The 14,503-nt window shown below is 41.8% G+C and overlaps 1 protein-coding gene across 2 annotated transcripts; it reads right to left on the bottom strand.

The window, feature by feature from the left end:
• Positions 1–906: 906 nt before the first annotated feature.
• On the bottom strand, positions 907–11,645 carry COA1 (cytochrome c oxidase assembly factor 1). 2 transcript variants are annotated; one of them, XM_081931192.1, is made up of 7 exons: positions 11,399–11,645; positions 8,409–8,463; positions 6,933–7,065; positions 6,638–6,741; positions 4,144–4,295; positions 2,866–2,942; positions 907–2,355 (listed from the first exon to the last, which is right to left on the bottom strand). In XM_081931192.1, the coding sequence occupies exons 3-7, from the start codon at positions 6,950–6,952 to the stop codon at positions 2,256–2,258; spliced, it is 453 nt and encodes a 150-aa protein (XP_081787318.1). In that variant the 5' UTR covers positions 6,953–7,065; positions 8,409–8,463; positions 11,399–11,645; the 3' UTR covers positions 907–2,255. The 2 variants fall into 2 exon arrangements, with proteins under 2 accessions (XP_081787318.1, XP_081787319.1); XM_081931193.1 differs by lacking the exon at positions 6,933–7,065 and having other exon boundaries at positions 8,408–8,463; positions 11,399–11,637.
• Between the last annotated feature and the right edge of the window lie 2,858 nt (positions 11,646–14,503).

Below are 14,503 nucleotides of genomic sequence, written 5' to 3'. Positions count from 1 at the left end.
TAATGTAAGTTATAAGCAAAATGTAAGTAATTCTGTATTGGAAAAAGTAGCTAATACGTAGGGATGCCAATTAATTCCACAAGCGTAATACTTTCAATCTGAAATGCTACAGTACAAAAATTAACCTTATGAAAAATGTAAATAAGTGCCTGTATATAGTAGGAAGGGGAAATTCTCCAAATGTAGAAAAAGGGATTCTGGGCTTTGGTTCCTGTAGCTGCAGTTCATAATGTTCTGAAATGAGCTGTCCTTTCTCATAAGCTATGGTGCTTTTCTTACAGGAACTACTGAGTTTCTGAGAAGCAGCACATGGGTTTAGCTGGATCAATTGCAAATTACCACCTCTAGGTATCAGATACCTGGGATGGCAGAGTTAAATTAGATTATGATCAACTCCTTCTAAGTACTATATAAGTACATCTAAGGGAAAGATGAAATGAGATCCAAAGCAAAATGAGTCAGACCAATTTAACTTATAGTAATGTAAAGAAGTGCTGTGCCTTTAAATATTTCTGAAAACTCCTGGCAGATTTATGCTTACTGTGTGCCTTTAAACACACAAGATCGGTTGGCAAATGTGAAACCATTTGCTTTAATGTAATAAACTGTTTTTTCCTGTTCTCTGATTATGTTTTTTAGCACTTACCTACTGTAACATTACATTTTTTTAAAATGTTATAAACTCCACAAGTCTTAGGGAGCCCTTACCTCAAGTGGTTTTCTGTTCCTCATAAGTGCTAAAGCGAAGTAGCTGGAATCCCAAAGCTTGGTCATCAAGTATTGTAACTGGGGCATTAATGGCCTCATTGCCTTTCGAAAACCATTGCCACCTTCTAATAGCTGACTGTAGCATTTGTTTCAGCAGTGTCCAGTGTCTACTAAAAAGCAAATGTTACACTGTGCAGGTAGGAGACAGCCCTTTATTTTCCATGAAGTTCAGTTGAAGTCTAAGAGTAGTCCAGAACAACTGTGAAACAGGTTGAGGTTTGCAACTGCTGCCACAAGTCAATAAGAGAAATCTGTTTTCATTTAGTGTGGTGCTATATCAGGAGAGGGTTACATTGTCGTAATTGCTTTTCTTCTGTCAACACACCAGTAGGAATTCAGATAAAAGCTGCATTTCTTTCCTTGAACTGGCTAGAATTCAACTTGTTTCCCTGACTTCAGCATTTTATTTTAAATTCTGTTAGCATATTGAATATTCAACAAAGCTGAATCAGTTTATTTGCTCTACACAAGCACTGACTTCTCTTTGTAGCTAGAAATTATTCTGTGACCATTGGGCTTGATCAGCTCATGATGCGAGGAATAACACAATTGAAAAGTGCTACTAATGGAAATAGATGAATGACAGTGAAATGTCCATTCCTTCAACATCAGTCTCATTAACAATGAGAGCAATATCTAGTCATTTGGAAAATGTATGTGACATCTTTAATTGTTCACACTCTGTAATATATTCAAATATTAAGGTGGTTAATAAATGAGTTCACCTTTGTGAAACTTTTAAACTTTCCCCCCCAAGGCAGCATCTTTTGTTGGCAGCTTTTTTTTAACGTTAAAGGGATAGTGGCATGTACTTTATGAAACAGCATGTGCTTTGTGAATTAGTGTAGGATTAAGGTGGCATGCACTCTTGAAGTAGCAATATGCTGGCAACAAATCAGCTAGCTTATTTTTTTGAGTTAGGCTTTGCTACCAGGGGCCATTTGTATGGGATGGTGCTATACTGTCCTTAATGTTACTTATAAAGCAAGTGTGGGGAGCTTTTGGTCTTCCAAACCCAGAAAGCAGGGCCTAATGGCCGGGGGTGATGAGAATTGAATGTTCAGCAACACCTGGAGAGCCAAAGGTGTATAACTCATCTGTTAAATGCACAGCAGCTTCCAGAACAGAGATGAGTCTTATTCTGTCCTATGTTAAAAAGGCTTTTATTATGTAACCAGAAGCTAAAAGGCCAGAACTGGTTGTGCACAGGGAAAACCCCTACTATGCTACCTTGATAAAGTTGAAGAAACCTGTTGGATCCTGGCTACAGGAAGCCACCCAATATTTTTAGCTGAGGATAGCTTTTTTCCAAAAGCATGTGGAAAGCTAAAAGCTTTGGGTATGCCCTACGTGGTAGAATATCCTTCTACATAAGAGCAGACCCTTGTGGATGTCCAAACAAACCTTTTGGCTCCCAACTAGCATTTAAAACTTGTGACAACACAAATCATCCCCCCCCCCCACTGAAGTCTTGAACTTTTTGATTTTTACATCTCCTGCTGAGAAGCATCCTCCTTCTGTGACGAAAGGAAGACTGGAACACTTTGGCCATTACGGAGCTGCAGTGTGACTTCTTGCAGATGCCAGCTATCCAACCACAGAAAGATAGGGGAAGAAATCCAGTAATTAGTATGTACTTAGAATAAGTTTGCTTATGTAGTATTTTCTTAACATCACAATGACATTAAAAGGCTTGGGAAATGCTACCATTAAGGAACTAGGGCTGGGCGATAACAGCTTTTCAACATCGTGATGTATCAGTCAAACATTGCGATATAGTGATACATTGCAATGTTGAAAAGCAGAGGGAGGAACAAGCTTCATTGGCCCCAGCCCTGTGAAGCACCAGGCTGAAACACTGTAACGTTAACATATTATCCAGCCAGAATTTGCTTCCAAACTGATAGAAGAAATGATCTTGGTGGAAGCACCTAATAGCAATTCAGCTGACACCTTGGCTTAATTTATGCATGTAAATCGGTCTACTGGCAATGCAACTGCATCTATGGCAGAACTGCCACCTGTTTCACAAAGGTAACATTTTGTAAATGGCACTTAGTCCATACTTGATGCACTTAATAATCTCCTGGTACGCACCTGTTAAGGGTGAAGTCCTTCTCTGAACAGACATGAAGATAACCAGCTGACTTTGTTCCAGATACTGGTATCCTTAACTGTAAATGCAAAAGTCAAATTCTTATGATTTTTTGGTAAATACATCCCTCCCCCACACAGAGAGAAGTAAGTCAAACAAAGCAAAATTCATATTTAATAATTTACAACTCAGAACAGAATTTAAATTATCCATTGTCTTGAAGTTCCAAATTATATCAGGATGACAACCATGCAGGCATTTAACTAAGCACAACAAGTCATTTATCCTCTGCACATTCATACAAATAATTCCTTATTAGGTCACACATAAGCTTAAGTCTTTACTGCAGAAGAATGGGCAAATCCAATCTAGGTTTTTAGTAGCTGTTGAAAGCTCTGCTTGTTCCATTAGGACAGTTTGGGAGACCTGTGACCTTCCAGAAGTTAAGACTCCGAACTCCCATCATCCCCAGCCAACATGGCCAACAAACACTGATGATGGGAGTTGTAGTCTGGAAATATCTGAAGGGCCACTGATCCCTCCCCCCCCCCCCCCCCCGTGTAGTACAATCTGCACTCAATTTGGTTATTATCTTGCTAGGCTGCTAGTTGTGCTTTCTTGTGTGTGACTAGGGAGTCTGTCTAAGGGAACTCATTCCCATTTGTGGGCACATCCAACAGAGACTATATTAGCATAATACAAACTGCCTTGCCGAACCATTGGCCTGTCTAACCCAATACCATGTAAGTCAAATGGCACAGCTCTCCAAGACCTGCAGAAGATATTCTAATAATAGAAAGCCTGCTTCAACAACAAGAAGAAGATGATATTGGAGATTGAATCTGAGACATTTTGCATGAAAAGTATATATTCTGGTACTAAGCTACAAACTAGTCCCCAGCACTGAAGCACTACTTCATCATATGCACATTCAGCTCTCTGCTGCTGGGCAAATTGTTTGATGAATCCAGACTTTTAAGTTAAGCTGGTGTATAAGATCTGCACCAAGTTGATGTGGTTACTATTTATTAGACAAGGCTGATTTAAAGCAGATACGTTATGAGAAAATGTGTAGATTGAAATAGTAGTGTCTTAATGGTATATGGAATCCTAGCCTATTAACATTGCAGCATAATAATTTTATGCTGAGATAGCTGATGGCACGGCAGACAACATCTTCAAACATATTCTAAGAAATCCTGTGGTCAAGCTATAATGTAGAGCACTCCTCCCCATTGCTTCTCTTCTCTCACATCAGGTCTTAATTCAGCCGGTATTACCTGAGCTCTTGACATGTCAACACAATTGGTCTTGTCAGTCAGCCTGATGTAATGTACTTTAAGAGGAGGAGCACCAAGTGCCTCCAGGGCGGCGGAGTCTTTATGAAGCTGCTCAAGAGCCTGCTGATAGTACTGTGTTCTGGCAAAATTCTCTGGAGCAAAGAGAAAAGACACAAGTTATTGTATTAATATTAAACAGAAATGGAATAGTGATAAATATTAATCAGAAACAGAGACAGAATGGTGTCTAATTGCCTTGACAGGTACCAAAGTCACAGTGGCCATGGCACTGCCCTTTCTACGGTTATCTGTAGATAAACTAAATTTGAAGGTTTCCTTGTTATTTCAAAATATATAATCAAAGGCGACAGATGACTGCAGTTATACTTACTCATTCCAAATGTGTAAGGCCTGTTTAAAACGTATGTACATGGCCTACACAAGCAACATTGATACTGGGAGCTATGCCTGGAACAGCCGGCGTTATCCAAAAACCACTGGGGAGTCTGAGAAAACCAGCCTCTTGTGCAGGTGAAGATAATTCTACTGGTACAAATCATGACTATATTCCACCCACTGCCAATAGCAGTCCCAGCCACAAAGTGCATTAGTCTTTTCTAATAATTTTTACAGACAGGTCTGTGTAATGTCACATTTCTAAGATACTGAAGAAAAGGTGTAAAATGTGGCATTTGGTGCAAAATTAAGCTTCCCAAGAATGTTTGCTTTCTTTTCTTTTTTTAGTACAAGTTTCTGGTTATAGCTGTGAATGCTTCCTTGAAAGAGTGTGGGCAATGACTGTTGAAATTTCAGAAGCACAAATGAAAGCCAGTAGTTGAATAATATTTCCAGAGGATAAGAGCAGCATTTTAACACTGCATAAGATTGTCTGCTGCTCCCAGTGATGGGAAAATTCAATAAATTATACAAAATAGTAAACATTGCAGAATATGCAAAATAAGAGCAATTATATAAAGTTGCTAAATTTTTACAAGTTGAACTCAACATTTGGGGCACAAAATTTAGGTTGCTTGGTTGTAGACTTTTGTTTGTTTTTAGCACTGCTGTATACAGAGCAATGGGATGCGGGTGGCGCTGTGGGTAAAACCACAGTGTCTAGGGCTTGCCAATCGTATGGTCGGCGGTTCGAATCCCCGCAGCGGGGTGAGCTCCTGTCTTTCGGTCCCAGCTCCTGCCCACCTAGCAGTTCGAAAGCACCCTTAAGTGCAAGTAGATAAATAGGTACCGCTTTTTAGCGGGAAGGTAAACGGCGTTTCCGTGTGCTGTGCTGGTGCTGGCTCGCCAGAGCAGCTTCATCATGCTGGCCACATGACCCGGAAGTGTCTTCGGACAGCGCCAGCTCCCGGCCAATAAAGCGAGATGGGCGCACAACCCTAGAGTCGGACACAACTGGCCCGTATGGGCAGGGGTACCTTTACCTTTACCTTTACATACAGAGCATGGGACGCGGGTGGCACTGTGGGTTAAACCACAGAGCCTAGGACTTGCCTATCAGAAGGTCAGCGGTTCGAATCCCCGCAACAGGGTGAGCTCCCCTTGCTCGGTCCCAGCTCCTGCCAACCTAGCAGTTCGAAAGCACGTCAAAGTGCAAGTAGATAAAGAGGTACCACTCCGGTGGAAAGGTAAATGGCGTTTCCGTGCGCTGCTCTGGTTCGCCAGAAGCGACTGAGTCATGCTGGTTACATGACCCGGAAGCTGTACAACGGCTCCCTCAGCCAGTAGAGCGAGATGAGTGCCGCAACTCCAGAGTCGGTCACGACTGGACCTAATGGTCAGGGGTCCCTTTACCTTTACCTTATACAGAGCATAAAATTGACTTGAAAGTTTAAGGGGTCAAGTCATATCATGTCCACTACCACCCCTGTCTCTAAATAGTAACATAGGAAACCATTTTATACCAAATCAGACCTTAGTCCAACAAACTTAGTGTTGTCTACACTGGTTTCCAGAAGCTCTCCCAAGATTTCAGAAAGGACTTTTTCCTGTCATTCCTGCAAGTGACGGGGATTGCATCTGGGTTGCTTTGCACTCCACCACTCGGCCACACCCCTTCCTATTAATGATTATATATAGCAGGGAAGCTGCAGCCCTCCAGATATCATTGGACCACAACTCCCACCCCATACACCCCTGCCCACTGGCCATGCTGGCTAGACCTGATGGGAGTTGGAGTCCAACAACATCTGAAGGCCACAGATCCCTTACCCCTGTTTTAGATGTACTGAAGGTGACAGACAGGGATACTACTTCAGAAGACTACTTTATGTACAATTGCCTTGCAAGCAGAAAACTAGCACTGAAGGGAGGAACGTTCTTCTCTAGTAACTACTGGTTTTCTTTTCACAGAATTTTTAGCATGCTGGAAATTCAAAGATGTGATTTGCAACTTGCATTCTACCAACCCAATGCTCTTCCATCTCATTCTGCTGAACGTGTGGCTCAGGGTTAACTTGCTAACTGTGATGAAACTTACTTTGTATGTAGTAATACATAAGAGCACTTCCTCCACCAGACACAACTGCCAGATAAAGAGCCATTTGCTGAAGTTTTCTCACGGATGCTGGCATGTTTTGTTCCCTAAGGGGAAAGAAGGATCAGAAATAGATTTATTGTATATTAGCAAAACAAGGGAATGTTGCCAAAGCCCTTTCAATATTCCAGCAAAATAGGCCTGAATGAAAGCCCTGCATGTATTATTCAAGCATTTTTGAGGGCCCCATGGTTCACTCAGATGATATATAGATGAGAATTGAGCAGGGGCTGCTCACCTCAGCCTGAATATGTTCATCTGTTTCTTTTAGGGATGCTGCTGCTTCACTAATTGCCAAGCAGAAAATAACTCGTTTGGTGCGGCCAGCAGCCAGAAAAGCAGCATATTGTTCTGCAGGTTCCCATAAGTGCAAAATAAAACACAGGGGAGTATTATTCAGGTTTTAGGGGGGCTAGTGAAATGTCACCCTGAAGTAAAGAAAGTAAACCTTATGAGTGAATTTCGCTAAGAAGGTGTGGGGAGGGATAAGTAAGCCAAGTGTCCAGTAAGTCCACAGTTGCCACACTTTAGCAGCTTTCACTTGCGTGTGCACAGACACAAGGCAGAAGTGAAAAACAGGAAGGTTTTGCAATGGTCTCTCCCCTCATCCTTTTAGTCTTCTGTCCTGCCCTTTTCATGTGGACCACATATTTGTCATTTTGTTCTGTCATGCAGACAAATGACAAATACACAGTGAAAGTAAAAGGGCATGAGTCTGACTAGCAGAGAATACCATTAAACAGCTGAGTACAGGAAGTTACAGCTGTTCCTTTGTTTAACAGCTTACTGTGTTATTTGTATGAAAGGCTCTTATCCACCTCTGTGCAGTATGTAAACAAGCAGGACTTGGATAACTATGAAAGTTGTAAATATTTTCAGTGATTTATGCATATAAATCACAGGAATCCAAGTAGCAGAGTGAACAAGGCACACTGTCCTTTATTTAGGTCTCCTTCAAGCAGAGACCTGTGGCCCACCAGGTGCTGTTAGACTACATCTCCCACCAACCCCAGCCAATGGGGCCAGTGGTCAGAGATGGGAGTTGTGGTCCAGCAACATCTGGAGGGCCGCAGGTTCTGCCAACCCCGCCTTTCAGGGTAAATGCCTGCTGTTTATAAGTAATCATTTCCGAAAAAGAAAGAAAAAAACACACCACCGTAAGCACAGCATAATTGAAACAGATTTATAAACTACCATCTCTAGATGAATCATAGTACCATTCTGCATCTGAGGCTATGTGGACAGTCCCAATTAAATCGGAAAGAGTCACAGGATCAGCCACACCTATGTGACTGCAATAGTCATGGCACTCCACAGCAGAAGCTTCATCTGCATAAACCACACTGAGATGGAATTAACTGCAACACTCATTAGCTTTGATGGGGCTTGCCTAAAAATATTCTCAATAGATCATGTTCCATGTTCCAAATAACAGTGACAGAAATGCACTGGTCTGTTGAAGGGGGACAGCTGTTTACAGGAGAGAAGTCCCTCAAGTCAGACGTTTCTTCATCTGGTGAGTTCTACCTTACGTGAGTGGAATAAGAGGAAACACTAGTACAGTACATAAACATAACAATCCTTTCTCCTTAAGAATATCTTGGGGGAATGAAGGATACAAAAGCACCCCTAACTAGAATTTAACTTTCTTTTGTGTGCAGCAAGCGGCAGGGTGTACAAAAGGACAGAAGCCTATCATGATGATGTGCCTACCTTTTTACATTCCTCCTTTACAGGTTGTTTGATCTTCTTAGTCAAGAAAAGCTAATCTGAAATAAAAAACAGGATTTTTTAGCTCCTCTGCAACAGTAATATCTCTGTTTCCTGTAGAAGAAGAAGTAGGAGCAGATGACAAGGCCTAACTACTACTTTGGGAGCCAGAAAACATCTCTGCTTCAGGATCTTGTAGTCAAGATCATGTGTACATTCTGAAACATCTGTGTCTCATTTTTTATTCTGGCTTATTCCCTCTTCCACTCTACCTTCTCTATCTTGTCATTTTTTTTGTCTTAGATAGTTGTATCTTATTCATTCATAATTGACTCATGCAGGATGGAGTCGGCAAAACATTTTCTTGAATGGGAACAGAGGCACAGAAGAAGGAAACAATTGGAGAGCACAGAGAAAATAATGGTAACTTTGTGTGATAAGGAACCGAGGCCTTATCCTTCCCTCAGAAGGTTGTGGACTCTTTAAAGCAGAGGTTGGATGGCTAGCTATCATGGATGCTGAGATTCCTGCATTCAGGGAGTTGGACTAGATGACCCTTGGGTTCCTTCCAACTCTACAATTCTTTGATTCTAAGTAGCATTCCTCACACCCAAGATTCTGGTGAAGTTGGAAACAAGACATGAACTTAAGGAATCCTAATGTCATTGTAACAACTACATGCTAAAAATATATATATTCGAACTGCCCTCTCTGTAAGTATCCTTTCCCTTGATGGAAACGGGTGCTTCCCACAGGTTTTCTGGCAGCCTTTGTGGTACATCTACCTAAGTCTTTAACCCTTCTCCTCCTCATGCCTCTCTTCTCAACAGAAAGGCATCTGAGAAAAAGAGTTCTTGCAGAGAAGTGCTAGAAATCCCCTAGGAAAGCAATCTCTGGAAAACACTCATTCAAGGGTCCGACTCCTTTTTTACTTGGTTCCACAAAAAAACAGAGCAACGCCCACATCCCAAATATCCTGTTTGTGTTTTGGCGTCCTGACTTCCTTCAAGGATGCTGACTAAATTCTTGCCTTCCCTCAGGCTACCTCACCTCTTCAAATCAGCCCCACCCAGATTATTTTGGCTTCTTTGAAAGCAGAGTCTCTAAAGTGGATTTCAGCCTACATTGGGCTACTGGAAACCTTAGAAAGTAAGGCTTCAGCAGAACTGCTATCAAACATCTTATTAAATGTCACAATGGAAACTAATGGCCACTTATGTAGAAAATGGAAAACCCTTTCCTTCCTTTAGTCTATATTGGGATCTTTCTCAGGTGATGCTATTTGCATGTCTAACTTTGCTTGCTCATAAGAGAGTCATAAGAGAGCGCCTGAGACATCCTCACCTCCCTAGTATGACGCCACATACTTGGTATGTTGCTTTCAGAAACAAGGCCTGGAAGTGCCATACCACATTTGTTTCTGAGTAAAATCAAAGGTTAGGAGTTGATAAACATTACTTGCTGGGGACTATTGAAAACTTTGCGAAAAACAATGAAATCTCTCTCTTTAGGAAACATTACAGGTTATTTTTGCCCATCTTACATATTATTGCATGTCATCCCAATCTCTGCTTGGTGTGAGATTCCAGGGGTTCTAGACACCCAGGGTTTGTGTGTCCTTTGGGAATGAGGCACAGCAGAGACTGTGGTAGTTTTATGATATATGGTTTATTTACACATATATACCACCAGAGTCTAGGACGCGGGTGGCGCTGTGGGTTAAACCACAGAGCCTAGGACTTGCCGATCAGAAGGTCGGCGGTTCAAATCCCCGTGACGGGGTGAGCTCCCGTTGCTCAGTCCCTGCTCCTGCCAACCTAGCAGTTCGAAAGCACGTTGAAAGTGTAATAGATAAATAGGTGCTGCTCCGGCAGGAAGGTAAACGGTGTTTCCGTGCGCTGCTCTGGTTCGCCAGAAGCGGCTTAGTCCTGCTGGCCACATGACCCGGAAGCTGTATGCTGGCTCCCTCGGCCAATAAAGCGAGATGAGCATCACAACCCCAGAGTCGGCTACGACTGTCCCTTTACCTTTACCACCAGAGTCTACAATGGAGGGGTTCACAGCATTAACACCCCCAAGGGGGCCTTGCCTGCTCCATAGCCACAGCCTTGGATTCCAGCAGAAATCAGGCATAGCTCTCTCTCAGCTGCCTAACCTTCAGCCTTGCTTCTACCTTCAACTACACACAACTCAACTCTCCAACTCTGGCCTTTCTGGTTCCCATTCTTTCCCCATTTAAAGGGCAGCTGCAGGAGAAAAGGATTTGGATCAGCACCTGGAGGGAATTCTCCCCGTGCGGATTACTGGATTTGTGTGGAGGGAAATTTGCAGGCATTAAAAAACAACAACCACATGCTTGAAGGGCCCCTCAGTATTTTATGTGATTGGGCCAAAGTCATGGGGTGGGGGCTATGCTCACTGCCCCTGCTAAGCAATATGCCATGCTAAGCACTACAGGGGATTGGAGTAGATCAGAGAAACAAAGAAGGTGCAAGCAGGCAGTGGAGAACATTCACAGGCTCCTGCTTGCAAGAGAGACTGCTCTTAAACCCTAGTCCTAGATTTAATTATTGTGTCGCTGCACCCAAGGATCCTTAGCAGGTTCAGCAAAACAGAATGGCCAACAACCATAAGTGACAGACATTTCCATGTGCATGTTCTCTCACCTTCCCACCTTTCATTTGCCATTTCATGGCACCCTGTTTTTCAATTCCACTTGTTCACACCATGTCGGTGGTACCTTTAGCATTTAGTTAAGATTAGCACTTACCCTTTCCGCCACACACGCATATAATGCTGCCCGAACATACTTCCCCAAGTAGAAAAAGAAACTGAATATATAAAACTGGTTATTAATATTCACTCGGTCTATTTAGGTTTGTGCTGAATGTCCATCAGTTTTGATATTTGCGTAAGAATTAACCATTCAAAGCAGCCAAGCAAATTATCAGGCATGGTGGGTGGGAGGAGACCCTCACTATGTAAAACATTCACCTAGTTTTGATGCCCTTTCTGCCCGTCAGCTGATCCTTCTTGATGCCATTTTCCCTCTTTCTTCGCCACACCATGATTTGATCCAAACTGGTTTTCTGTTCACTGACGGACTTACTGCATCATGCTGGCATCAACAAAAATCATGTGCATTGCCCTGGTGCTGAGGAAAAGCGGGAAGAAAAATGTGACACCCAGGAGGATGTGTTTGCAAGCCTGATAAGACAGGAGGCACTTTTCAAATCTCATCAAAACTGATACAAAATGAGGCTGCATTGAAACATTTAGTCTTGTTCATTCATTTCTAATGTTATATAATAATATTTGATATTTATCTAGTTTCAGCTTCTGACTATATTTAAAGTCCCGCAGGAATATTTTTTTAAAAAATGCAATAGATGTACCATGATGCTATTCAATCATTTAATAATAAATTCTACCATCTTGTGGTATTATTTTTCAGAATGGCACCTATGTTAACACAACTGACCCTATGATTGCTCTTTGAGAACAATATTTCATCTACATACACCTGGATCTTAGTTGTCATTCTGGGGTTTGTTTTGGGGGGCTGTTGCAGTTTGGTGCTGCTTTGTCTTTTTAATCATCAGCTGTTCAGAACACTTGGAGATGAACACTGTTATATATATACACATTAAAACTTTCTCATTTTAAATGAAATCCTCCTGTAAAGCGCTGGGCCTCTCACTTTTTTATTTCTCATAAAAGAAGCAACATTTCTAATGGTTCAGAGCTTGGTCATAGATGATCTGCTTAAGCCCAAATCCAGCATAAAAAGATAAATCGGTAATTTCCTCAACGTGGGTGACTGCAGTTCTTATGAAGTGCTTTAGGTTCTTCATAAAATAAAAGTACTTTAAGTGCAGATGAGAAGCAAGGATGAGCAAAGGAATGCAAATTCCTGTTACATAATACTACTCTGAATTTTACTGCTGCTTGAAGGGGGAGGAAAACGAAAAGGTTAGACACTATAATAGTGGGGTGTGTTATAAAGAACAACAGTGCAATTATATCACTGTTGCTGCTTTAGAGCACTGAAGTTAAATCTAGTCACTGGTGAATCAATCACCATCTTCATGCTTCTTCAGACAGGCAAAGTGAAGCAAGCAAGTCCATCACAGCACTCTGGAAGGCTAACAGGTTTCTTTTATGTCCCTTGTCCCTGGTTACTTCTATTTCAAACATTATCTCATTACCAGACCAGTTTATAAGAACTGCTTTATCTACTTATCAGCCTAACCACAAAAACACATGTGTGCTGGTATTGGAAGGCTGTATGGAGCACGTGGTCACAATGGGAACTGGCACAAGATCTACATAGTTATTGGGGGCAACACATTATGTCTGAGGCAGAGATATTCATGGGACTGAACTCTATGACATACACAGGGAATGGCCAATATATGTAGGAATACAATGAATAAAACATATTATAGAAATTGGCTTTCACTGCTTATTAACAATTCCCAAACCATGCACTGATTCATCTAGTCTTCCATTTGTTGGGTGGAAATTCACCCACGGGGTGAATAAAATAATCAGCTGAGTGCCTAAATTCAAAACGGGGAGCGAAACACATTCTCCAGCAGGAGAGAGTTCCCAGTAGCAGAGTTTAAACTCACAGAAGTTAAGCAGCAGCACAGGGTTAGGAATATAGGTTGTTAGAACTATTTTCGTACGTCATTTAGTTGAATACAGCACTCCCTGTTTTCTACCCCTCTTGCAACGAGCAGAAGTATGTTTAAAACATTTTATTTACAAAACATACCAAAGGTCAGATTCATGCATTTATTCAGCAGCAACAAGGAGAACGCAGGCAAAATACTCTTTTTCCCCTGGGGGGGACGCAGGGGTAGACATACCCCTAAACATTTTGTGAATCTAACTTTGGCCTCATTGAGGGGCAGTATTTCAATATGAGTAGGAAAATGAGAGTACCCCTAAACATTTTTTAAGAAACAAAGCACTGCTCTTGGGTATAAAATACAGAAAGATAACTTCAAACATGTTCTAAGCTTGGAGCAGGCTTAAGATACGTCCTCCCTGGCAGGTTACATGGCATGGAGAAACAGGAAACAGGAAGAGAAAAGCTTCACTTCCTCATCAGAAAAAGGGTGGCATGACCTAGCTGAATCTAGAAACCCATCTCTATTACCTTAACCCCCTCATGAACTAACTAGTGCTCATGCATGGTTGATTTTGACTGAAATTTCCCACACCATTGCTGCCAGATAGGTTTTCCAATTGAATTATGACCAGCAGGAGGAATACTGAGTTGCCAAAGGTCATCTGCTTAAGAGGACTGGCAACTTACATGAGAAGCATATAATAAAAAGTAATTATGTAACACTTAAAAAAAAAACAACGAAGAGACAGAAGCATATTAAAATGTTGTAGTATTGTTGTTGTTGTTTAGTCGTGTCCGCCTCTTCGTGATCCCCTGAACCAGAGCACGCCAGGCACTCCTGTCTTCCACTGCCTCCCGCAGTTTGATCAGACCCATGTTTGTATCTTCGAGAACACTGTCCAACCATCTTGTCTTCTGTCGTCCCCTTCTCCTTGTGCCCTCCATCTTTCCCAGCATCAGGGTCTTTTCCAGGGAGTCTTCTCTTCTCATGAGGTGGCCAAAGTATTGGAGCCTCAGCTTCAGGATCTGTCCTTCCAGTGAGCACTCAGGGTTGATTTCCTTAAGAATGGATCGGTTTGATCTTCTTGCAGTCCATGAGACTCTCAAGAGTCTCCTCCAGCACCATAATTCAAAAGCATCAATTCTTCGGCGATCAGCTTTCTTTATCGTCCAGCTCTCACTTCCATACATACATTATATATTATCAAATTAGTCACACTCAGACCACATTATGACCAACACAACCAAAACCAAACAAAAAAACCCCACTTTGCTACCTAATTTCTGATCTCCTACATATTTTCACCTCAACATGAACTCAGTTACTTAAACTGAGGCCATAGTTCCTTTCCCAGTAATGGAAAAATTAACCTACCTCCCATATTTCCTATGCTTTACGTATTAACATATATAATCAATTATAATCTTCCACTATCTGATGAAATCTTTGATCTTTTCCC

Source organism: Podarcis melisellensis (genome assembly GCF_964234715.1).
Source record: "Podarcis melisellensis genome assembly, chromosome: 12".
Lineage (NCBI taxonomy): Eukaryota > Metazoa > Chordata > Lepidosauria > Squamata > Lacertidae > Podarcis > Podarcis melisellensis.
Note: the sequence above shows the minus strand (reverse complement) of the source record. Positions and strands in the feature narration are given on the sequence as shown.